Source organism: Hydra vulgaris, chromosome 12 (assembly GCF_038396675.1).
Source record: "Hydra vulgaris chromosome 12, alternate assembly HydraT2T_AEP".
In the NCBI taxonomy this organism is placed as follows: Eukaryota; Metazoa; Cnidaria; class Hydrozoa; order Anthoathecata; family Hydridae; genus Hydra; species Hydra vulgaris.
Window position 1 is genome coordinate 14,180,173 of NC_088931.1, and position 25,531 is coordinate 14,205,703.

At 29.3% G+C, this 25,531-nt stretch overlaps 1 protein-coding gene across 2 annotated transcripts in view; it reads left to right on the plus strand.

The window, feature by feature from the left end:
- LOC101240612 (serine/threonine-protein phosphatase 6 regulatory ankyrin repeat subunit B) overlaps positions 1–25,531 on the plus strand; it is a 99,515-nt gene that overhangs the window by 8,471 nt on the left and 65,513 nt on the right. The window contains exons 2-4 of one of the 2 annotated variants that reach the window (XM_065812271.1): positions 7,290–7,391; positions 23,983–24,081; positions 25,291–25,404. In XM_065812271.1, coding sequence (XP_065668343.1) covers positions 7,290–7,391; positions 23,983–24,081; positions 25,291–25,404 — 315 coding nt within the window. Of the gene's footprint in view, positions 1–7,289; positions 7,392–22,949; positions 23,641–23,982; positions 24,082–25,290; positions 25,405–25,531 lie in introns of those variants that run through there. The other variant, XM_065812273.1, reaches the window with a different exon arrangement.

The window sequence follows — 25,531 nt, forward strand, 5'->3', positions numbered from 1 at the left end:
CTCTGATTTAGTCTGACGTTTTTTGGGTGTGAAGTTCATCATAAATAGTCAGAGTCTTAAATTTAAATAAGATATCTACCATATTAAATATAAACAGTAGTTTTTTCAGAGAACCGGTTACAGAATGGCTGAAAAACGAAAGTTTTGTCGCTTTGAAAAATGTGACTTCTAATTTGTTGTAAATGACTCTTCTAAACCTGGAGTAAAGTTTCGTAACAACTTGGTCGGAATAGCTCAAAAACAAAATAAGTACCAGAACATTATATAAGTTGTAGAAAACAACAGAAATATGTTACGCAAACAAACAAAAAAACTAACTCTATTAAAATAAAATTCTTCTAATTTTGATTAAATAGAGTTAATTTTTTACATTGTAGACACATTAAATTTTCCCAAAATGTGCACACATTCAATTGTTAATATAACATCAGCTTTTACGTTGAAATTTCAATTTTTTTTATATTTTAAATTTAATGTTAAAATTTCTGACTTAACGTGTTTAACGCACAATATTTATTTGAAAATAAATTTATCATAATTAGTGTTTTTAATGGGTTACAACACATTTCAAATTAGTCCAAGAATATGCTAAATAGACTCTGATTTCCTTGGTGGACATCAGACCAAACAGTTTTATTAAAGTAGTCTTTAAAGGGGACAACATTTCACCAAAAACGAAAGATTTACCTGAAAAAAGTTCGTGCAAAATAGGTGACAGCACTCCCTCTTCCATCACCCCTCCTTAAATAGCATATTTGGTTCCTAAACTTATTTATCCTACTCTCTTTATACCAAAAAGCTTCTTTAAATAGCATTAAATAAAAAAATAAATCTTAGGTTGTCCCAGAGATTTGTATATTAAAAAAGAAAAACTTCAATTTTGCCCTTTAATGGTATACTTTAATTTTAACTAAATCTTCTACCTCTAAATATTGCCTAAATGAGCTCAAACTTTGCCCATGTTTTGGCATATTTTGCGTAATCGTTAAGAAAGGAGGCATAAGTTTCCTAGTTAAATATACATACATACATACATATATATATATATATATATATATATATATATATATATATATATATATATATATATATATATATATATATATATATATATATATATATATATATATATATATATATATACATATTTGCATGATTGTGTTCTGTCTGAACCTCTGGTGCGGTATTCATTCACTAGTAAGTTATTGTATTTGTGTTTGTATTCTGTCTGAACATGTACCGTGGTGTTTATATACCCATAAATTACAATATGTACGTCTGTGTTCTATCTGAACCTCTGGCGCAGTGTCTGCTCACCCGTAATTTGCCATATGTATATTTGTATTTTGCTAGAATTTTTGGTGCAGCATAAAGCTCAGTCACCAATTAGTAACTACAACTAATACTAATGTAATTTCCAGTATTCCTTAAGATGTAATACTTTTCCTAATGCATTTCCAAAATATACTACTACTTTACAAAGAAAATATACAACTCTTTTTAACTACAAGTAACTTTTTTTAACTAGCCCGTAACAGGTCAGGTTCAGAATAATCATAATCACCCTGCTAATGGTAAAATTTAACTCAATACTACCTACCCCACGCCCTGCTATTTTTCTACGCAAGGAGTTGAATAAGCAAACTCTGTATTAAAATTTCCCTGCCTTTCATTGTTTTTTGCCTTTAGTTGAGTTAACGCCTGAGATGGTGTCTTAATAAAAATACTCATCTTCAGCAGAAGTTAACCGCATCTAACTACTTTCTTGTAGAAGGTCTCCTCGGCAAAAACTTAGAGGTAAGCATAATAATTTTATTGACAAGTTTTGCCCCCTTCTTTATCTATTAGGCTTACGTAAATGTAAACCTGAGTTACATTATTTCCTGCCTAGGATGATGAATAGAGGCTTGTGCCTCTTTGATACTTGCTATGCAACTCTTTCTGTTATCTCCTTATAAGAGTACATCTCTAAAACTCAGTTTAATAGTTTTGAGGACGTATGTTAGAAAGTTTTTCCAAACTCTGTGGTAGCCCTAAGGGAACCTGATTCCATTAACAGCTAATAATAAGGGTATTAAAAGTTCCATATTTCGTATGTAATGGTATTGATTGCATTGTTTAGAACACATAAGGAGCCCTAAATTACAACTTTGGGTTAATTAACAAGACTGTGGCAACTGCACAGCTCAGAATTCTTTGGTGTCTTGCTCTATCTATGAATGATTTAATTTATTTTTAATTTATACCATGACCAAAGTAACAAAAAAAGTTAAACATAAAAAACCATCACAACCACCTAATTGTTTCAATGTATCTTATACAAATATTCGTTGTTTCCGAATTAACTTTCCATCAGATGAATCTTCTCTCTTGCAAAATTTACCAGACTTGCTTGCATTTTATGTGCATTTTTGATTGATTTGAATTTGGCTGTTTCCTCCTTGGATCTTAGTATTGATTGCTACTATCCTACTACCACTTACCTTTACTCTTTGCTTTGTGTCTTGTACCTGACCTTAGCTTGAGTTCAATTTTTCCTTTTTCTCTTTTAGGTGGTATTATCCTAGAAAGATCTTTTTGCTTGGAACTTTCATTTAATTTAACTCTTGAACCTAATAGCCAAACTCTTTCTGCCATACCAGTGAACCAGTTTAACCCATTGTTAGACATTCATATCCATCCGGATTCCTTTATTAAAGTCATATCTTACTTTATAAGGTTTTGGTCCAGACATAATTTTTATCATAGTCCTACAAAAGTATTCTTTAAAGTGTTCCTCTACTCTCTCTTAACTATTTAATGAGGACTGAACCTTGTTTTGAACCTGCTTGCTGGAAAATGACAATCTGTTTTACTAATTTTTAAAAATTCAGATAAATATTCTGACCCCTCCAACTATCATCCGAATAGTCTTCTCTCTATTTTTATCCAGGTCTTTTTGTTTTTAGTTAACGAATTTTTAACATCCCATTTTGAGTCTTGAAAAGGGCAATTAATCTTAATATATTAAAAACTTTCTATAAAGTTTGGTATGCTGATCATCTCCCATCCTGGTTCTAATAACCATCAACATGGTTTTTGATTTTCTCGTTCTACATCTAATTTGCTAACTGATGCAAGCAAAAGATTCTCTAATGCATTAGGTGAGGGGTGACGAGGCAAGGGTTGTTATTCTTGAGACATCAAAAGCTTTCTAAGTTTGGCATGCTAATTTTTTCTATAAGCTTACTTTATGTGTTGTATGTGGGAAAATTTTTAATATTATGTAGTTATCTCTTCCTAACTGCCATATTAAATTTATCTTCGAAGGTCAACAACTAATGTCTAAAATACCTCAAAGTTCTATCCTCAGTCCTGTATTGTTTTTTTATATAGAATAATGATCTTTCTGACATTCTTTCATCATTTTTGTTGTTGGTGACAATGCATTTGTAACCAAAATGATATAAAAACAATGTTGGCGATCGATGTTTTGCCAACTTAACTCGCAACATTTTTCAAACATTTTACCATCGTGTGTGCGCTAGCTGGGTTAGAACTGGCTGTCCACCTTAAATTTGATCTCACTTCTGTAACAGCTTGAGATTGGCAGTGGCCATTGTCAACATTCAAATATTAATAAATCCTCTTACTGGTTTCTCTTCTTTACATCTACTTGAATTATAATTCGCTACTGACCTCTCGTAGAAACCATACATACAATCGGTTGCAAAGTTAGAATCTGCTAAAGTTGTTTCTCTTTATCGTTCTCGCCATTATCTTACTCCTGATTCCATTCTCTACCTCTACAGTTATCTTTTTCGTCCCTGTGTTTAATTCTGCTTTCATATTTTGGCTGGTTCCTCTTTAATGCTTTTCCTCTTCTAGGCAAAGTCAAAAAACGCACTTTAAACACAGCTGGACCGCACTTTACACACAGTTGGTCCAGCTTTATCTGCAAAGCTTGAGCTTCTTTCTGATTGTTGTGAAAGAATATGGTTTTTAATTTATGTTGATTGCCTTTGCATCTGTTTATTAGAATGACTTATTCATTTAGAGCTCACTTCATAAGCTAATGCCAAGCTGATAATTTAATTAAACACTTAAAAAAATTTAACTACAAAGACCTCTCTAAATCTCGACTGTATCAGTTACATTAGTAACACAAAATTTGTACCAAACAAAATCCAATAAAAGATTTTTATCTTCCTTCTTTTAGCATTTTTCAAATAACAACAAGATACATGTCGATACAAAAGCAGTATACGTTACATAATTTAACTTTAAATTAAAAATTACATTTTCTCTTAGTTTTTCAAATACCTTTTAACATGTTGTTTGCTGCCCTTTTGAGTAAAGTCCATTACAGTAATAAAAAAAGTTTTCATAGATGAAATTGTATTTTAACGTCATTTTAAGCTGTTACAAATTAGGAACTGATGCCGTGAAAGCATCATTAATTTGTTGATTTCTTGAATTAACCTTTAACCACTTAACTTGTATAAATCGATTCAAAATCAAGATGTAAGGAAATGAGAATATTTGTTATTAGTTTATAAGCAAATGTTATCAAAACTATTAGGACATTTGCTATGCAAAAAAATTCATTATATGCAAGTGATGTCATTACTTAACTTATTTATGAGTCAGCATTAAATTATTTATTAAAAAACATTAAATTGGTAATTTCTAATGTGAATAACTTTGAGGGCTTTGTTTACAAGAGAATTTAAATTCACATTTAGAATTATGAATTCTAACGTGAGTTCTAAATATGAATTTAAAAGAGAATTTAAATATATATTTAGAACTCACGTTAAATATGGATTTTGTGAGTTCTAAAAATGATGTAAATGATACAAGTTATGATAAGTGATAAGCTTGAAAAAATTATATATATATATATATAAATATATATTTATATATATATATATATATACAGTATTGGACAAAACATTTGCAACCAACATTGAACAATGCTAAAAAGTGTTTCTAGTTTTACATGTCTTAAAAACGAAACGAACTATACTACCACAGCAAACAGTTCAGGAGTCTGGAGTCATAGCATGCCATGACATGAGCAATCAGCTGACAGGTAGAATTTTGTTGACAAGTGCCATTTTGCAGCGGACAAAACAAGTGCAACTTTTTTGGTTTGTTTCATTTTCTTAAGTCTGGTCCGTGTCAATTTCACGGAAGTTTTTTAGTAATTAAAGGAAGTATCCAGAAGTTTCCAGAAGCATGCAGAAGCTTCCAGAAGTTTCCAGAAGAAGCATCTGGAAGCATCCAGCAGCATCCAGAAATATCCAAAAACATTCAGAAGCATCTAGAAATATCCAGAAACATTTAGAAGCATCCAGACGCATCCAGAAGCTTCCAGAAGCGTCGAAAAGAAGCATCTAGAATCTTCCAGAACAGGTTTACACAGGTTCATTTTACTATATAAGAGACATGTAAATCGACATGTAATTCAGTCAGTATATGGAAGTCAATCAGTCAGTATTATCAAGACAGTTTATCGATGTGAGTTTTATCAAAGTGTTTTATCGAAGAACATCAATACAAGAAGTGAAATACAACAAGTGTTTCATTACATCAATATAGTCCACATCCAACCAAGATGTTGTGTTCCACAGAGCATAATTGTATCATCTCAAGGTAAATGTAACACGGTAAGCCTTGAGAAGCGTGATGATTTTTATTTTTTATTTTTATGACTTCAAGTGCAAAAATGGTTCCCGACAGTCTTGGATTGGAACTAAGAAAGAAAATTATTGGCGATTAAGTAAGTGGAATGTCACAAAAAAGTATTAGTGATAAATATTGCGTGAAAAAATGGACCGTATCAAGACTATGTTCCAAATATCGTTCTACGGGGAAGTTGGCAGTAGATAACAAAGGTGGAAGACCGCGTTCCACCACTTCTAGAGAGGATTCTATGATCGTCAGATCCGTCAAGAAGGATCCCTGGATATCATCAGTCGAGATACAAAAGCAATTAGAGCTGCCTGTATCGGACCGAACAATTAGACGACGTGCTGTTGAAGCCGGATTGTTTTCTCGACGCCCTGCAAAGAAACCGCTAATTTCACTTAAAAACCAGAAGAAAAGACTCCTGTTTGCTACATCTCATATTGACTGGAATGTGCAGAAATGACGAACTGTCCTGTTTAGTGATGATTCGAAGTTCAACATCATTGGGAGCGATGGTATTTGCCGTGTACGTCGACCGGCCGGAAAACGCCTCGATTTACGTTACTGCCATAAGACCGTGAAGCATGGTGGAGGCAATGTAATGGTCTGGGGGTGTTTTTCTGCTAACGGTCTAGGTCCAATACATCGAAACGATGGAATAATGGACCGTTTCATGTATAAAAGTATCCTGAAAGATGTTATGTTACCTCATGCTGATCTGAATATGCCAATAAAATGGGTTTTTCAGCAAGACAACAATCCGAAACACACTGCAAAAATAGTCAAGCAGTGGTTTCAAGACAGCCACCTATCGGTGATGAATTGGCCGCCTCAATTTCCGGATCTCAACCCTATCGAGAACCTGTGGGAGATCGTCAACCGCAGAATTAATCGTGAAGGTGTCCGTAATAATCAACTGTTTGAACAAATCCAAAAGGCCTGGGCAGCGATTCCACAAAGTTTCATTGATCACCTTGATCGAATCTATGTCTCGAAGATGCAAGGCTGTGATCGACAACAAAGGATTCGCCACGAAATATTGATAGCGAAATACAGCTTGGTCAACATTTTGTCGAGTTGCACTTGTTTTGTCCAGAAGGAAATCAACTTTTTTTAACACTTTTGAATTATTTATTAATTTTCGTGTACAAATAATGAACTTTGTGATGAATAAAACTTGAAGAACTTTGTCTCTAAACAGTTACATAGTTATTTCTCTAAATTGAAAAAATGCAGCACTTTTATATAAAGAAACTAAATTAGCATTATTTGGTTGCACTCGTTTTGTCCGATACTGTATATATATAAATATATATATATATATATATATATATATATATATATATATATATATATATATATATATAAATATATATATATATATATATATATATATATATATATATATATATATATATATATATATATATATATTTATATATGTATATATATATATATATATGAGAGCTGCTTTTCTACACCAAATAATCATAAACTAACTTAATACTTGCATTTGTAATGTTTTACTTTATATATATATATATATATATATATATATATATATATATATATATATATATATATATATATATATATATATATATATATATATTTAGGACTCAAATCTTACGCAACTAATGCTGGCATGTCGTCAAGACAACCAATCTGAAGTTGAAAAGTTGTTAATTGAAGGTTTTCCTGTTGATGCTATAGATAGTGTAAGTTTTGTACAAAACTTTTTTTCACTAATTAGCAATCGTTTTGGAAATTAGTATTTTATCTTTTATTTTCTCAGTTGTTATTTTAGTAACACATTTTAATAGATATTAAAAATCAGTTTAGTAACGGTGTCGGATAACAATTTTTTGTGCATTATGATGGTAAAGGGGGTGGGAAGTCTTGAGTATTCCAAACTTAAAATTTAAAACTTTTGTTTTATTTTTAATTCTAATTGAATTTCTATCAAAACTAATAAAAAACATTTAAAATAAAAAAATAAAAATAAAACATTTAGAACATTTTTTTTACTTTAATTGTTATTAAAGTAAAAAAAATGAAAAACATTTTTTTTCTGTATAATTGTATGTTTAAAAAAACTTCTATTGTAATTTCTATAAAAATTAATAAAGCTTTTATAGAAGTTCTATTTTATTTCTTAAAAAAATTTAATAGAACTTCATCTGTTTTGAAGACTTATGTAAATCTTAAATATATTTTTTTTTTCCAGGGGTAGGTCTTTTGAAACTTTAAAATCTGGGGTAGGACCTTTTAAACTAACTTTTAGTCTTTTAAACAAATAAGTTACTTCGATAAGTTTTGGAATACAGAAACATGTTTTGCGTTGTTTTATCATACTTGACAGTTGCTTGTTACAAGTTTTACTTGACTTACTGTAGGGTACGAGAGCAAACAAAATCAGTGACTTTGATAAGACTTTTTTGATTATCACGAATTTTGTAAAAAAGAGAGAGAGTGAAAAGCTTATTGTTGAAAAGTGTATTAGTGATATTTAAGTTCGAAATATAATTTATATTTCAGTTTTTGGTCAGTTCTTGTGGCGTAGATTTAATTTCTAATTCTGATTTTACTCATAAAGTATTTCTGATTCCAATTTTTAATCAGTTCTCTAAAAAATTCCTAATTAAGTTGATATTTTACTTCTATCAAGTTTTTTTAATCAGTTTTTAACAGGATATTAATTTAATAAGTAAGGTCATTAAAGTTTCAAAACAACATTATTAAAACAATTTTTTAACATAATATAATGCAATATAAATAAGCAAACAATAAATAATAATAATTATCAACAATCCAATTGAATTGTAATGAGATTTTTTTAAAACTTAAAGAAAATATATGCTTGTATTTCAATCACATATTCTTGTTTAATTTCATAAAAACTCTAATTTGATAGAATCTATAAAAATGACGCTGTAACTCATGAGAATTAAAACTGAAATTACGTAAAATTTCAATGTAAAAAATTTGACAATGTAACAGTGACATTGTCTTGGTTATCAATAATTCCTAATTCCAGGATTTTATTCGAAAAGAAATTAAAGTGCTTTACGGCAGTAGATTCTTATTCAGATCTATTTGACTCGACAACTGCTTCTACATCTGGCTCATCTCCATAAATATTTACTTTATAGATCATGCAGCAGATAGAAGACAATTAAATGTATCCGAGTCTGACTGCATAGTTGATTTAAAACTTCAATGCAGATCTTCAAGAAAATTCGCTATCAAAGTCTTGTTCGTGGGGGTGTACTCGCAGATGGCATTCCATGTTGAGTATATATGGTAGAACCAGTAAAGGAATTGGGGATCGGTTTGAAGTATATCCGTTTGTACTGCAAAGGGTTCTAAAAGTGAGGAAATGTTTTGAAGCCAAACCTATTACCTTGCTTTGAGTGTGTCAATTCCTAATTTAAGTAAACTATCTGAAATTAAAGTTAACTAATGACAATTATAATAACTGATAATTGTTATCGTTGTATCCCGCGTCCCTTTTCCTATGCTTTTGTGATATGATTTAAAAGAAATAGGATTTAGCCTTTACTTTACATCCTGTCTTATTTTTCAATGATAATGACTAATAAACTTCTATTTTCTTACTTTAAATAAGATGGCAATTTTGTGAATTTTAAAATAGCAAAAATAGTTTGTATGCACTAATAACATAAATAATAATGTATACCTATTTCTGTTAGAACTTCATGTACCGATGATTTTATTTTTTGGTTGATCATCTGATAAGTACTGTTCCATCTTATGGTGCAGTCAGTGATCACAGATTTCCCACACTTGTTAATGAGTTTCTCAATTGCCACACTTGATTTTCTAATTTTTGATATAAATTGTCTTGTTTCTAAGACAATTGCACGATAATGTTTGTATTTGTGTGAGCCATACAGAGCATTCAGCGATATGGAATATGTAGTGGCAGGGATAAATCAGTCAAAATAAGAATAGGTGTCTTCAAGATAATTTTTAAGTTTAGACTTGTCGGACTCAGACTCTTCGGGTTCATACTCGTTAGATTTATGGCTATGTGGTCCTGCAATAGTCTAATGGCCTTAACCTTAGATTTAATGGCTTAGAATCATACCCAGATAGTACAGTTACGTTGGGCCAACATTGAAACAACATTGGGAATAAGATCTTAAAGATAACTTAACTTCAAATTGGTGCGATGTCTAGTCCAACCATCGTTTAGACGTTGTTATAACGTATTTTGCAAACATCGGATTAACATCGTTTTAATGTTGGAACCACAATTTATATATTTGTTTGTCCAATATATTTGTTCCATACACACACACACACACACACACACACACACACACACACACACACACACACACACACACACACAGACACACACACATATATTTTTATATATATACACACACACTAAAAAGTGTGTGTGTATATATATATAAAAATTTCTACCATAGGGTAGGATATGTAGTATACCCTTAGTAAGGTATTATTTTCTACCTTTTAAAATAAAAAATTATACCTTTAAGGTAGAAAACTGTATGGGAAATCATTGTTTTTAATATAATTTTTTACCTTAAAAGTTAGAAGTATAATTTAAATCACATTAATAAAATATGATAATAATATAAATCACATTAATAAAAGGTGTATTTGTGTGACTAATACTAAATTACTATTATTCTTTTTATGATTATTGTAATTATTTTTATTGCTGTCGTTTTATTTTTATTATTATCATTATACTCTTATTATTGTATTGTTATTATTGTTACTACTACCACTTTTATTATTATCATTATTAGTATTTTACTTCTTTAACTTTTAATGTTCGTTTTGTTACAGCTGTGGAGGATTTATATTACTATTAGCATTAACAATATATTTAGAAGCTTTTATTTACAAGGTTTTTACTTAAGATTAGTACATGTACTATTTGTAAACTTCCGTGAATGTAACAACTATTTCAGAATATATGAATTGATTGATAGAAAGTAATACCTTACTAAGGGTATATCACATATCCTACCCTAAGATAGAAATTTCTACCTTTTTTTTAGTGTGTTTATATATATATATATATATATATGTATATATATATATATATATATATATATATATATATATATATATATATATATATATATATATATATATATATATATATATATACACATATGTAATTTTGGGAAGAACCATGCCTGCTTTTTCCCAAAATTAGGTTTATTGTACATGAATAACTTTAAACAAACTTTTGGTCGCCTAAACTAAACCTAACTTCAACGTGGACGTCCGAAATCGGACACACAAACTTTATTGTTACATATACAAAGATCTAGTTATTTTGATTGTTTCAGATTATAGTTTGAAACAATCAAAATAACTTGATCTTCTCTAACGCCCCAATGGTCAAGAAATTTTTTTAAACGTTCTGCAAGCATCTCATCCCTGTACGACTGATGGAGTACCCTTAAATTTAGGAAAACACTAACAAGTCATTTTTGATTAATGGTAGTGTCATAGAAACAAATTTGGAGATTTTTCCATAATTTATTAAATGTAAATAATATAGTATATAAATAAGCTATTAAATGTAAATTTTATGATCTTAAACAAAAAGTAAAAAGTAAAATTAAGTAAAAACTTTTAAAACATATAATGTTAATAGTAGCATTATTCGTCCACAGCAGTAACAAACCATTAAAAGTTGCAATAGTAAAAATAACAATAATAATTAAAGAAAATAATAACTATAATAATGAATGTAGTTGTAGTGACAATCATAACAATAAAAATGATAAAAATAAAAATTAGTTACAACAATCATAACAAAAATAATAGTAATTTAGTATTAGTCACATACATACAAACATATATATATATATATGATACATACAAATACATATTTACAATTACACATACACATTTACATTCGCAAATACATATAAACACATATACTTATATCCCCCTGAATTGTATACATACATAATAAACACACACACATACATTCATATATATATATATATATATATATATATATATATATATATATATATATATATATATATATATATATATATATATATATATATATATATATATATATATATCATATATATATATATATATACAGTCATGTGACATTGAAATGGAAACAAAAAAAACAATATTTTTTTTATTCTTAGTTTTTGTTTTTCTTAAATGTTCAATTGGATGACCCTTGCTATCATAGATAAGTTTACAACGTTTAGACCGGGACATTATTTACAAGTTCTTGAGGGATATTTCTTGGTATATCTTTTATATTCCGAATAAGCCCGGTAATATTTTTTGCAATTTGTTTTTTTAATTGATTTAACATATAACCCCATGTAAAAAGTACACAGGTGCTTTATCTGGTGAGTTTGGTGCCCACATTTCAGGATGAATAAATTTGATTTTTTTGTCAGTTAAAAATTTAATGTTTTCACCATTAAATTTTTATCACCGCAACTAATTACTTTTCGATAATTTATCATTTTCGAAAAGTGACTAGGTGCGATGTCTTGATGGAATTAAAAGTTATTTATGGATATAGTTTTTTGATATCATTTTTAATAAATGATTTTTAAAACAATGTCTATATAGTTACTTGAATTAATTTTAACTCCTGATTTGTCAAATATTAGAGATGTTAACCTTTTTGCACAGATTACTCCTCGTACCATGACTGATTTTGAAAAACTTTTCTTTTTATAAGTTTATATTTTTATAATAGAGTACACTCGGTGCTTTTTGATATTTATTTATGAAAATATGTTTGGATTTTTGATCACAATCAGTAAAACGGAATTGTTTTTCATCAGTTGTAACAATTTTTGTCCAGTTTTTCTTAATAAATCCGTAAAGTTTTTTGATTTTGTAAACCTTCTCGCGATCGCACAAGGTGATAATGCATGTACACATCCTTTTGAAACTTTTTAAAATTAAGTTTTTTAACGATTAAGTAACTTGCTTTTTATCTTAAACTTTCTAGATAATTTGGAAATAGTTGGTGGATTGTCTTTTTTTAATAAGTTTTTCATCTGAAAAACTTGCCGTAAATTTTGCTTTTATGATTGACGTATATATATATATATATATATATATATATATATATATATATATATATATATATATATATATATATATATATATATATATATATATATATATAAAACAACATAACATGTAACCCAGAACAATCTGCTTCATGCCCTGCTGCCTTCTAGGATAAGCCTTTTTAGGCAAAGGCTAGGAGATGCCAACTCCGATTTAAAACACCACCTGCCTTGGGGCTCTTGGTTGAGTAAAGGCTAGAGATGGTGTCTCGATAAAAATGCTCATCTTGGGCAGATGTTAAATGCACCCGGCTACTGTCTTGTAGAAGGCCTCCTTGGCAAAGACTTAAGGGGTAAACAGATTCTATCTGTTGACCAGCCTCGCACCCCTTCTCCATCTATTAGGCTAGTGCAGATGTATTTTTAATACATTGTTTCCAGTTTAGGATGTTGAATGCTGGATCTTCTTGACTCAATGCATGGGTTTTGCTTGTTTCTCTGTTTTTATGACTAGGCAACTCATTCTATTATCTCCTAATGAGGGTACAGCTCAAAAACTCAGTTTTATGGTTCTGAGGCCGGCTGGTAGTCAGGTTTTCCGAACTCTGTGGTAGCTCTCAGAGAGGCTGATTCCATCAACAGCTGAAAAATATCAAAGTATTAACAGTGCCATGTTGCGCATGGATGGTGTCCCTGTTTGTACTTTTGGTGTGCATTGCGGAGGCCACATTTGGAGCCCTTTGTTACAGCTTAGGGTTTATTTGTAGTAATGAGGCAATTGCTTGGGCAATTAAACGGTGTTCTAAGTACTATCTATGCTTTGAGTCAAGTTCTTCAATCTACTTTAAAAATGAATAAAGTACCAAAAACTATAAAGCACAAAAAACCATTGTCATCACCAAGTTCTCTAAACCTATCATTCACTAATATTCGTGGTCTTTGAAGTAACTTTTCTTCTGTTGAGTCTTATCTCTTGCAAAGTTCACCAGACCTACTTGCTCTTTGTGCGACTAATTTGAGTTCGGCTGTCTCATCTTGTGATCTTAGTGTTAATGATTATCTTCCTTTAATTTGTAAAGACTCCAATAGTCACATGCTTGGCCAGGGCATTTACATTTGTAAGAATTCACCAATTTGTCGTGAAACTAGGTTTGAATCCACAGACTATTCTTTTATGTGCTTTCGTTTAGCACCACTTCACTCTATTGCCTTTCTCTTTGTTCTATATCGCTCTCCTTCATCTCAAGACCGGACACTTTTTTAAGTTATTTCTGAACATATTGACCAAGCCCTCTCTCTTTATCCATCAGCTAATATAGTTGTTGTCGGTGACTTTAATGCTCACCACTCTGAATGGCTTGGCTCTAGTTTCAGTGACTCTGCAGGCATTAAAGCCCACAACTTTTGCCTTTCTCAATCTCTAACTCAAATAGCCAACTTTCCAACTCGTTTTCCTGACAACCCGAATCATCTACTTTTTCTACTTGACTTATGTCTTGTTTCTGATCCTAGTCAGTGCTCAGTTTCTCCACATTCGACAAATGTGCTTCTTACATAACTTCGTGGATTCAGGCTGGCATGGAATCTTTTATTCGCTCTCGACGATTTCAAGTCAAGCCTCACTCTCCTCCATGGTTTTCTTCACACTGTGCTGTTGCGATTGCCAATCGAAACCGTTACTTCCATATTTCTCAGCAAAACAATTCTTCACAAAACAGGCGTCTGTTTATTACTGCTAGAAACAATTGGAAAAAGGTTTTGTCAAACGCCAAAACCCGCTATTCTCAGGTCATGAAATCTCGTATCTCATCTCAAAAATTAGGCTCTCGTGACTTCTGGAGAATCTTTAACAATATCAATAATAAGTGCAAATCTATAATTCTACTCCTCTTGTATGATTCTGACTTTGTCACCTCACCTAAAAACAAAGCCGAATTGTTTGCTAAAAACTTTTCATAAATATCATCTCTTGATTCCACTAGTTGCGTTCTACCAATTGAATCATTGCCAACAAACAGGTTGATCCATTGCTTGACATTCATATCACTCCAGCATCTGTATCTAAAGTGATTTCCTGCCTAGACTCTTCTTCAGCTTGTGGCCCGGACAACATACCTGTTTTTGTCTTGCAGAAGTGTTCTCCGGAGCTGTCGTCTATACTCTCAAAACTATTCAACAAGTGCTTATCAGAGTCTTGTTTTCCAGCCTGCTGGAAAGCGGCCTCTGTTAACCCTACCTTCAAAAATTTTGGAGAGCGATCTGATTCGTTTAATTACCGTCCCATAAGTCTTCTTCCTATCTTAAGCAAGGTTTTTGAATCTTTAATTAACAAACACTTAATTTCTCATCTTGAATCTAATAACTTACTTTCTGATCATCAATATGGATTTCGATCTTCTCGTTCTACAGCTGATTTGCTAACAGTAATAACTGACAGGTTTTATCGTGCAATAGATGAAGGTGGAGAGGTTAAGGCCATCGCTCTTGACATTTCAAAAGCTTTTGATAAAGTTTGGCATGCTGGTCTTCTCCATAAGCTTTCTTCTTATGGTGTATCCAACAACATCTTTAAGATCATTGAATCTTTCCTTTCCAATCGTAGCATAAAAATTGTCCTCGATGGACAACACTCTTTTTCTTATTCTGCAACTTCAGGGGTTCCTCAAGGTTCTATCCTTGGCCCTATACTTTTTTTAATTTACATTAACGATCTTCCAGATATTCTCACATCTAAGGTGGCATTGTTTGCTGATGGTACTACCATTTTTTCCTGTCGTGATAAGAAACCAACACCCTCTGATTTCTTAGAGGGGGCATTTGAGCTTGAAAAGGATCTCACTTCTGCTACAGCATGGGGCTTACAGTGGCTGGTGAACTTTAATTCAGATAAAACTCAATTTTTTTCAGCCAATCGTTATCGCAATAATTTAGATCTTCCTATATTTATGAACGGTGATGTACTCGATGAGTCACCTACTCTTCATCTTCTAGGATTAACTCTTACTTCCAATCTTTCTTGGAAACCATATATCAAATCAGTTGCAAAATTATCATCTGCTAAGGTTGCATCTCTTTATTGAGCTCGTCACTTTCTTACTTCTGATTCTATTCTCTATCTCTATAAATCTCAAATCCGCCCTTGTATGGAATACTGTTGCCATATCTGGGGCGGATCTTCTAATGATGCCCTTTCTCTTTTAGACAAGGTGCAAAAACGCATTGTAAACATAGTTGGACCTGCTCTTGCAGCCAACCTCCAACCATTGTCATATCGTCGTAATGTTGCTTCTCTTTCTCTTTTCTACAAATACTATAATGGGCACTGCTCTAAAAAGCTAGCGTCTCTTTGCCATCTACTAAAATTCATTCTCGTGTTACTCGTCATTCAATGAATCAATCGTGTTACTCGTCATTCAAAAAGTCAATCGTTATCTTGCTCTACAATCTTCATCTTCTCTCTTTCAGTATTTTCCAACTTTAATTAGTGGCTGCTTGCAGCCTTGTTGGAAGCGAAGATGTTTAAAAAATATATATATATATGTATATATATATGTATGTATATATATATATATATATATACATATATACATAAATATATATATATATATATACATATATATATATATATATATATATATATATATATATATATATATGTATATATATATATAAATATATATATATGTATATATATATGTATATATACATATATATATACACACATACATATATATATATATATATATATATATATATATGTATATTTATATATATTTATATATATATATATATATATATATAAATATATATATATATACACACACATACATACATATATATATATATATATATATATATATATATATATATATATATATATATATATATATACATACATACCCATACACATACATGCATACATATACACATACATGCATATATACTCACACTTATTCACATGCAGTTATCACAAACACTTATAAACATGTACATATATATTTGGTTAACTGTATTTGATTAAGACGGAGTAAATAGGTTACTCTTAAGAACAAAGATTAAATGGAGAGATTTTAGGTCATAGGGAAGGTTATTCCGATATTTTATACTTTGCTTTTTTATGGAATTATATCCTTAAGTTCAGGTTATCAATTGATCGAAGATAGTATCGATTATTTGCATTTTTGGGGGGAAAATTGTTGAAGGTAAGAGGTAGATTTTTGTGTTGGTGATTTCAGATAAACTAGCAATTCATGAATTACGTAGTTTAAGGATCTTAGAAGTAACATAAGGCACATCAGCATATGGTATATGTGAGTCAAAATGGCATGATACATATTTAATAGTATTTTCAGATTGACATAATGACGAACTTTAGCCAGCATACCATTTGATCTGCTTAATTTATGGCTAAGTCTTTAAGGTGGGATACAAATGATAAGTTGGAATTAATTATAATTCCAAAATATTTGATTAAGTTTAAAGGAACGATTTTCTGGCCACTTAATCTAAAGTTTAAATTTTTATTGATTATTGTTTTATTGGATTTGAATATGACTAGTTCAGCTTTGCTACAATTGAGAGAAAGCTTATATGAGTGAAGCCTCTGAACTAGATGATCCTAATACTGAACCTTGAGGGACACCGTTGGAATATTTTATTTGAGCAGACTTTGAGTCATTGATTGAGACAAACTGAGATCTGATATATTCTGAGATATTTATTAAAATGGATTTAATTGTATTTATATTTATAAAGATACATTTACTTGGCTATTTTAATTATACGAAATTTTATATTTATATATATTTATGTTTATGTGCTACAAATATCTTATAATTTATGTTTTCTTTATATTTAATTGATATTGATTGTAAAATGTAACTGAAGTTAACGGGGCAAGATGATAAGACCATGGTCTTCTGCTTGCACCAGTCAATTTGTTACGTTAACAATTTTGTAAAAAAATTATATTGACGAAAAGATATCTATCTATCTAGTTAAATTGTTTGTTTAAGCAGCTAAAAGAAATTGATTGAGGTTGTTATCATATTTCACTTACGTCTAACCGCAGATTACGTCATACCGCAGTTTACGTCATACTGCAGATTGTCAAATAATCAAAACAAGCGAAAGTATATTTTATTTTAAAATTTAGCTATACGTTCATCGGTTTTTCTTTATAATGGTACAACTCCATTCGTCGCATGAAATGGCACACAATTTAACTGGTGTGAGCCTCGGTTAGATTTTTATTTAAACTTCTTGTTTAAATGGAGGCTGGTGATTTAAGGCTTACCTCAATTGAATTGACCTAGAGTATCAAAAGGGAAGACTGTGGCTAGCTGCCTCTGTTTTTACTTTTTGAGCACTATAGTCTTAACAGGACTTTTTTTTAGTCATGAAGAGTATGAATTTAAGTAACATTTTTAAGTTGCATTCATTATAAAAGTAATTTTCTTAAATAATTGAATAAGTCACCAAACTGTTTTTAAATCAGTTATAAGACCTTTTGAGTCAAGAAAAAAGTTGGTGGTTCATCAACGAAACAAGTTAGTTCATCAAAACTTATAATTCTTACTCATGGAATATTTGACCTTACTTTTGATGAGCGCACATCAGTTAAAAATGTCATCATCTTAATGAAAATAACATTAGAATAATTAAAATTGACACACTTTAAGAATGTCAATTTTAATCACATTTAATGACGTAATTTTAATCACCTAAATGATAATGACAGCAAGGAGAAAAATAAAACTATGAAATTGCCATGTTAGAACGTTTTTTAGAAGTTCAAAAAGAAATAAAAATAGCTTTGATTGGTAAAAAAAAATTGATTGTCCTTTTTTTTGTGTTTTGATTGGAAGAAGAAACAGTACTTTAATACACCTAATAAAAAATTTGTTGAATTGTTTTAAATTAAGATAAATAGTTTGTGATTAAGATAAAAAGAAATCTTGTCAGTAATCTCATTCAGATATTATTTCAGTCTAGTAAAAAAAAGTAATGGTAATAAAGAAATCAATAATGGAGATTTATCGGACGATATTAGGAAAAAAATAGTGTTGTTACAACTTATAAATAGTTCGACTGTCAATTAAATAGAATAATACATTTTTGAAATCGACTAAGTGGCTAAAAGTCAATTTAGTCAAAATTTGGGGAAAAAAATTTTTCTTTGGAGATAAATTGTAATAAAAATACTTAAGTAATTTATACTTAAATAATAATGAAGCATAACAAAATGAGAACAGTCACGCTCCGTTAATGGGACAATTTATTCCTAGACCCCCATGATTTAACGACCACCTTAAATTCTTGCTAAATATCAAAAAGTTTATACGATCAAATTTACAATGTTATTGTATATGGCGTTTAGATTTTGGAGCTTCCCGATTGAATTTTGCCCCAGGGCACCAAGTTAGATTGTAGCGGACCAATATGAAAGTATTAATTATATCACAAGCTTAGAGTAAACAAAAAAAAAACAAAAAAAAAATATTAATGAAATATTTAACCGAAAGTTCAACTACGCATAGCTAACATGCTATGAATTGATAAGTTAAATAAAATTTCAAGAGAGTAAATAAAAAACAGTATATTGTAGTTTTAATTATAGTTGTTGTTATAGTTGTACATGCTGTTATTATTATTGAACAAACAAAATTTAAAAATTTAAAAATTAATTCGAATAAAAAGATATTAAATTTTAAGATTACTTCTCGAATAAATCGACTTTTGTCGATTTGTAGGAAATCCATAGTCGATTTCAACTTTAATTCAATTTTAGTCGAAGTCGATAACAACAATAAAAAAAATATCAGTGAATTGAAAAATAAAAATAAAAGCTTTCGCTTAAGAACCAAAATATATTATTTAAGAATTTGATTTTCAAATGATGATCGGTAAGCGGAGCATCGGATCTAACTTCATTAAAAAAAGAAATAACCTCTTTTAAAGCCACCAAATTAAAACCCTATAATTTTTTTTTTTGCAGCGCCGCAAATTTGGTCGCAAAAATGGTTCAAGGTTAATCACGTGCTTTTGTTTATAACTCATTATCTCGAGATAATGACGGATTTGAATTGTTTTGAGTTAGTCCGTTGATATACGCTTACGCAAATTCTTGGCAGTCAAAACAAATCGTTGTGGGTTAATTTTTTGGTGGACTTCGCACAAATCTTCTGAAGATGTGGTCAAAATCTTTGTATTTTACCATGTTAAACAGTAGTGATTTTTTCCCCAGAAAAACATAATCAATAAGAAATTAAACAAATTTACGGAAAGCTATTGAATGTATTTGGTGTAAGCATAAATCTAGCAGGAATAAAATGGTAGTTTTCAAACCTTGTTAAATAATTATAACAATGTTATAATGTTATTAACATCTAATTATAAGACAAAAGTATATCAGAACTTGCAGAAATTAATTTTATTGCCGCATAAAGATAAATTGTATTTTAGTCCGAGCAACTTAAAATAAAAAATAAATGAAGGCAATTAAATAAGATTTTGATAAAACAAAGTCAATAATTATTTGTTAACAACAGAGCTTTGTGTATTTTGCTATCTTTAGTACACTTACTGGTCAAATAAAGAATTGCAACTACACAAAATATGACATAGAGCCACACACACACAAAAAGAAACCTTCAAAAATATTTAAAAAAAAAATCAAGATTAGCACACAAAAAGCACATCTCTAATTGTAGACACAATCAATATAAAAAAAACATTACTTCAATTTTGTTTACATTATTTTGACAAGGAAATATTTTACAAAACTTTTTTACGAGAACTAGCATAAAATACCATAAGTAACTTTAACTCATATACCAAAATATCCCTAAGCCTTCAAGGTCTTTCAAAAAAAAAGTTTTAAAATAAAAAACAAAGTTTAATAGAAAAAAAGGAAAATATTTGAAGCTTTATAAAAGAATTGATAAATGAATGTCTAAATCTTTAAAAAAATCATTTCAAAGGCAAAGTAAATACCAAATCATGTTTTTAACAATATGTGGCTATGAACATAAACATTTTTTATAAGCCGAAATACATTGCAAAATAATCGTGTTGACAGAAGAACCCTATTAAGCATAATTTTATTTCAAGCAACTGTTGCATATCCAGGGACCAACTGGAGCTCGTGTGATTTTTACACAAGAATAATGAAACCACTCAACTTTACAACCTGGTTTATCACATGCTATCATTGGTTAAAAACAGGGTCTTTTACAAATACAGTAATACTTTTGTTTTTTGTCTAAATATACATCATTTTTGCATGTAACAATTTCAAAAGGTAAACACTCAATGAATAATTTCCAGAGCAAAGGCATCATTTCATCAATAAACTTTAAGTCTCTTGTAACTCGAACTAATAAATAATGATTTGAAACCCAAACAAAAAAATCACAATATTCTTTATTTAGAACATATAGTTAACCTTGCACTTGTGCATAATATTTATGATTTTTTTTCTTCATGTTTTCAAATGAATCAATAGGGAAATTTTTATCTGTTTCCCAGTTCACTAAACCATTTCAATAATTGAATAGACATTTTATTTCTAGCAAACCAACGGTATGGCAAGAACAGCTTACTATAGAGTCAGGTGAAGCTCCTAAGTATGATTTATTGTATAAAGTGTGAAGCCCTGAAGTTGTTAATTGGAAATTTTTGTTTTTTTCTTTCATAATGCTTTCGTATAACACATTAGCTTATTAAGCAATGACTTACTTGAGTTAAGCATAACTTCATAAAAATTAGAGACTGTAATTCTCCCTGCCCTGTGAATTTTCCATGTACTGGATAAACTATGCAGTTTAGTAATTTCAGATAAAAAATCAAATGAACTTGAGGTGTAAGTTGATTTGTATTTTTTTTATTTTAATAAACATCTCTCTATTAAAGCAGAATCATCTAAATTAATTGCTTCATAATCAAACAGACTTGTGAAAGGTTCTGGACATAGATTTTCTTCTTTCTCATGAGATGTCAATGTCCCGTCAGTATTTTTCTAAGACATTTACGTAATTAAAATACACTGCTTTAGGCATAACCTTTTGTAGTTTTTGAACTTTGATTTTTTTCTTCTGCATTGATGGAATGATTTTTTACAGTACTTTTAGCTGATCTTATTTCACATGGTTAATCATTAAGTTTTGGTCTATTAACGGATATATTTTGCAATGATGATGCTTCAGCCTTTCTCTTTACTTGGTTCCATTGACACAGTTTACTAGTAACAGCAGTCTTATTGGCTTCAGTTTGAACGTTTATCAATTGGATACTGGTCCGGAAACATTTCCTTGTTTGCTAATGTTAATTTCTTTTTGTAATCTAATTGATCACTACTGTTTAACATGCTAAAATACAAAGATTTTGACCACATCTTCAGAAGTTTCATACAAAGTCCAGCAAAAAATTAACCCACAACGATTTGTTTTGACTGCTAAGAATTTGCGCATGCGTACATCAACGGACAAACTCAAAACAATTCCAACTTGTCTATAGTCAAAAATGATTTTTAAGTTTATAAATATGCCACAAATTTTAAAGCTATAATTAAAGTAATTATTACAAATATTTCTACGTATAGAAATATCTCTAGAAAAAAAAAAAAAAATCCTAATCATAAAATTTTACCCAAAAGAAAGATAAAAGAAAACATTAAATAAAAAAGTAAAAAATCAAATTATTTAAACGTTTTTCTTTTTTTTTTTAATTAAATGTTTTATTTAACATGAATCGTTATTTAAAAAATCCATCTTCCATAGCTCAGACCAGACTATGAGGGGTTTATGGTCATTTTGAACTGATATGATATCCATATTGTTTTTAATTATTGCTATGAGCTGGCTATTATTTGCGAAATGCTTACAAAAATTCTTCATTATTTCTGGCATACCATTTATGTATATCAAAAAAAGGAACTGATCCTTGTGGTACCCCACTTATTACTTTTGCCCAGTCAGAATACACACCATCTAAGACTACTTGTTGTCATCTACTTTTTAAAAAATCAGGAATCTAAGTGATAAATTTTACATCAAACCCATACCCATTAAGTTTTATGTTTAGTAGTTTATATAATGGGTGAACATGAAATAAGTGTGAAAGAATAAGTATATCATTTTTTTTCAGTGATTATATTAAAATCTTTTTAATTGTTTTGTATTTTGTTTATAACATGTTGTGGTTACAAAAAATATGTATATTTGGAAAATCCCAATAGTAGCTACAATTCAATAGCAAAAGCGTTGCAAATATATCCATACACAGTTAGTCATGTAATTCAACGCTTTTCTCAAACAAAATTGATCAAACACAAATCTGGTGGAGGAAGAAAGGAGGGTTTTAAAGATATAAATCTAGTTAGAAAACTGATTAACAGTTTTAAGATTAATCCAAGTCTTTCATTAAGGAAACACACAAAAATTTATGGACTTTCTAATAGTTTTGTTTTAAAAGTTCGTAATAAACATGGTTTTCATTTTTTCAAAACACGAAAAGTGCCCAACCGATCTGACTTTCAACAAAATAGTGCAAGAACCCGCTGCAGAAAATTGTGTGACAATTTTATTTCTAAATATTGATGTATTATTGAAGACAATGAAACTTAAATCAAGTACAATCATCAGGAAAGTCTAGGTGCTGTCTATTATATTGCCAAATATAGAAGAAAAACAGATAAGAAATTTAAATACACAAAACAAGACAAGTTTACTAAAAAGCCTTGATTTGGTAAGCTATTTGCAGTTTTGGCAAAAAACAAAAAAACTTTACAGAAACATAAAAGATATTAAATTATCATATAAAAAAGCATCAAATATTTTTGATTCTTATTTTGTGCGCAAGCTTATGGATACCATCGAATCAAAATGTATGAAATTTTATTAGATTCCTACAGGAATAATTTAAATTTTTTTTTATGTTTGATCTTTTTATATTATTGTATTAAAGTTATTACTTAATTTGAAAAAAAAATGGAAGAGTACTTTTTCTTAATTGTTTTTCTACTTTCACATTGTTTTTTTACTTTTATTTATTTTGTGTACACACTATATATATATATATATATATATATATATATATATATATATATATATATATATATATATGTATGTATGTATGTATGTATGTATGTATGTATGTATGTATGTATGTATGTATGTATGTATGTATGTATGTATGTATGTATGTATATGTATAAACTTTTACTTAGGATGGCAGAACAGCTTTGTTTTATGCAGTTACGTTTTCTTCCATAAACATTATCAGTTCTTTACTTGCTGCAAAAGCTGATCCTTTCATTGTAGCTGGAGTAAGTTACTTGTTTTTTTAAATTTTTAGTATGTGGAAATATATAATTTTTTTGGATTTCGTATATTTATACATATACATACATGCATATATAAATATATGTCTGTATGTATATGTATAATATGCATATATTATACCTATACATACAGACATATATTTATAATATGCAATATAAATATATGTCCCTGCCCCTCCTTCCTTGATGTTTTTCCTAGATCAGTTAATGTATGTACTGAAATCCTCAAACCTTCCTAAACCAGTATGACATCAGATTAGCAATCTAAATGTCCCTTCTATGGTGTATATATAAATACATAAAATAACATACTGAAATAGTAACCTAACCAAGGAATTCAGTACATACATTGACTAAGGGTTCGGACAAAGACACTTACTATATATATATATATATATATATATATATATATATATATATATATATATATATATATATATATATATATATATATATATATATATATGTATATATATATATATATATATATATATGTATATATATATATATATATATATATATATACATAAATGTATATATATAATATATATATATATATATATATATTATATATATATATATATTATATATATATATATATATATATATATATATATATATATATATATATATATATACATATGTATAATATATATATATACACATATATACAGGCTTGGACAGGAATGGCATGCAATTGAACGCTATTGTTGACCAAGCAAATGGCTTTTTTTGTTGACTACTTGACCACGAATATTTAGATGTTTTAATGATTTTTCGTCTAGTTTTTTTTCAGTTCACAAAGCAACGCTTTGGAACTCCCTCCCATCTTCATGTTTTCCTGACTCATACAACCTTCAACTTTTTAAGTATGCTGTCAACCGTTTCCTTGCTCTATAGCTCTATTCTTTTTTTCTAGTAACTTCCAACTTAATAGTGGTTGCTAGCAACCTTGTTGGGAGTAAATTAGAATAATAAAAAGAAAAGTACACTCCCCGGATGTTTTTTCTATTTAAGTCAGTCAAATAATTATCATTATAATAGTTATCTGATTATTGCTAAAGTTACTTGATTGCTGAAGTTAATATGTTTTTATTAATTTTAAAAATAAAAAAAAGTGCATCAAAACAGTGCTACAGTTTGTTGTACAGTTTTGCATTTTCATTTTTGTTTTTCAAAACTTTTTTTTTGTAGCAATATGAAAGAAACTGTTTGCATCAAGCATGCTCAAGAGCGAAGAAATCAATTGAAGTCGTTAGACTAATAGTCAACACAATGGGTGAAGTAGCAAAGTTAGAACAAGATAAGGCAGATATTTATTTTTTAATTCTGTTCTTTCAGTTCTTTTTTAAATCTTATTTGACTTGGAAATTCTTGAGATTATGTGATTAATAAAGATTAAAGTAAATTTTTTTTTAGGAAATCTATATTTATA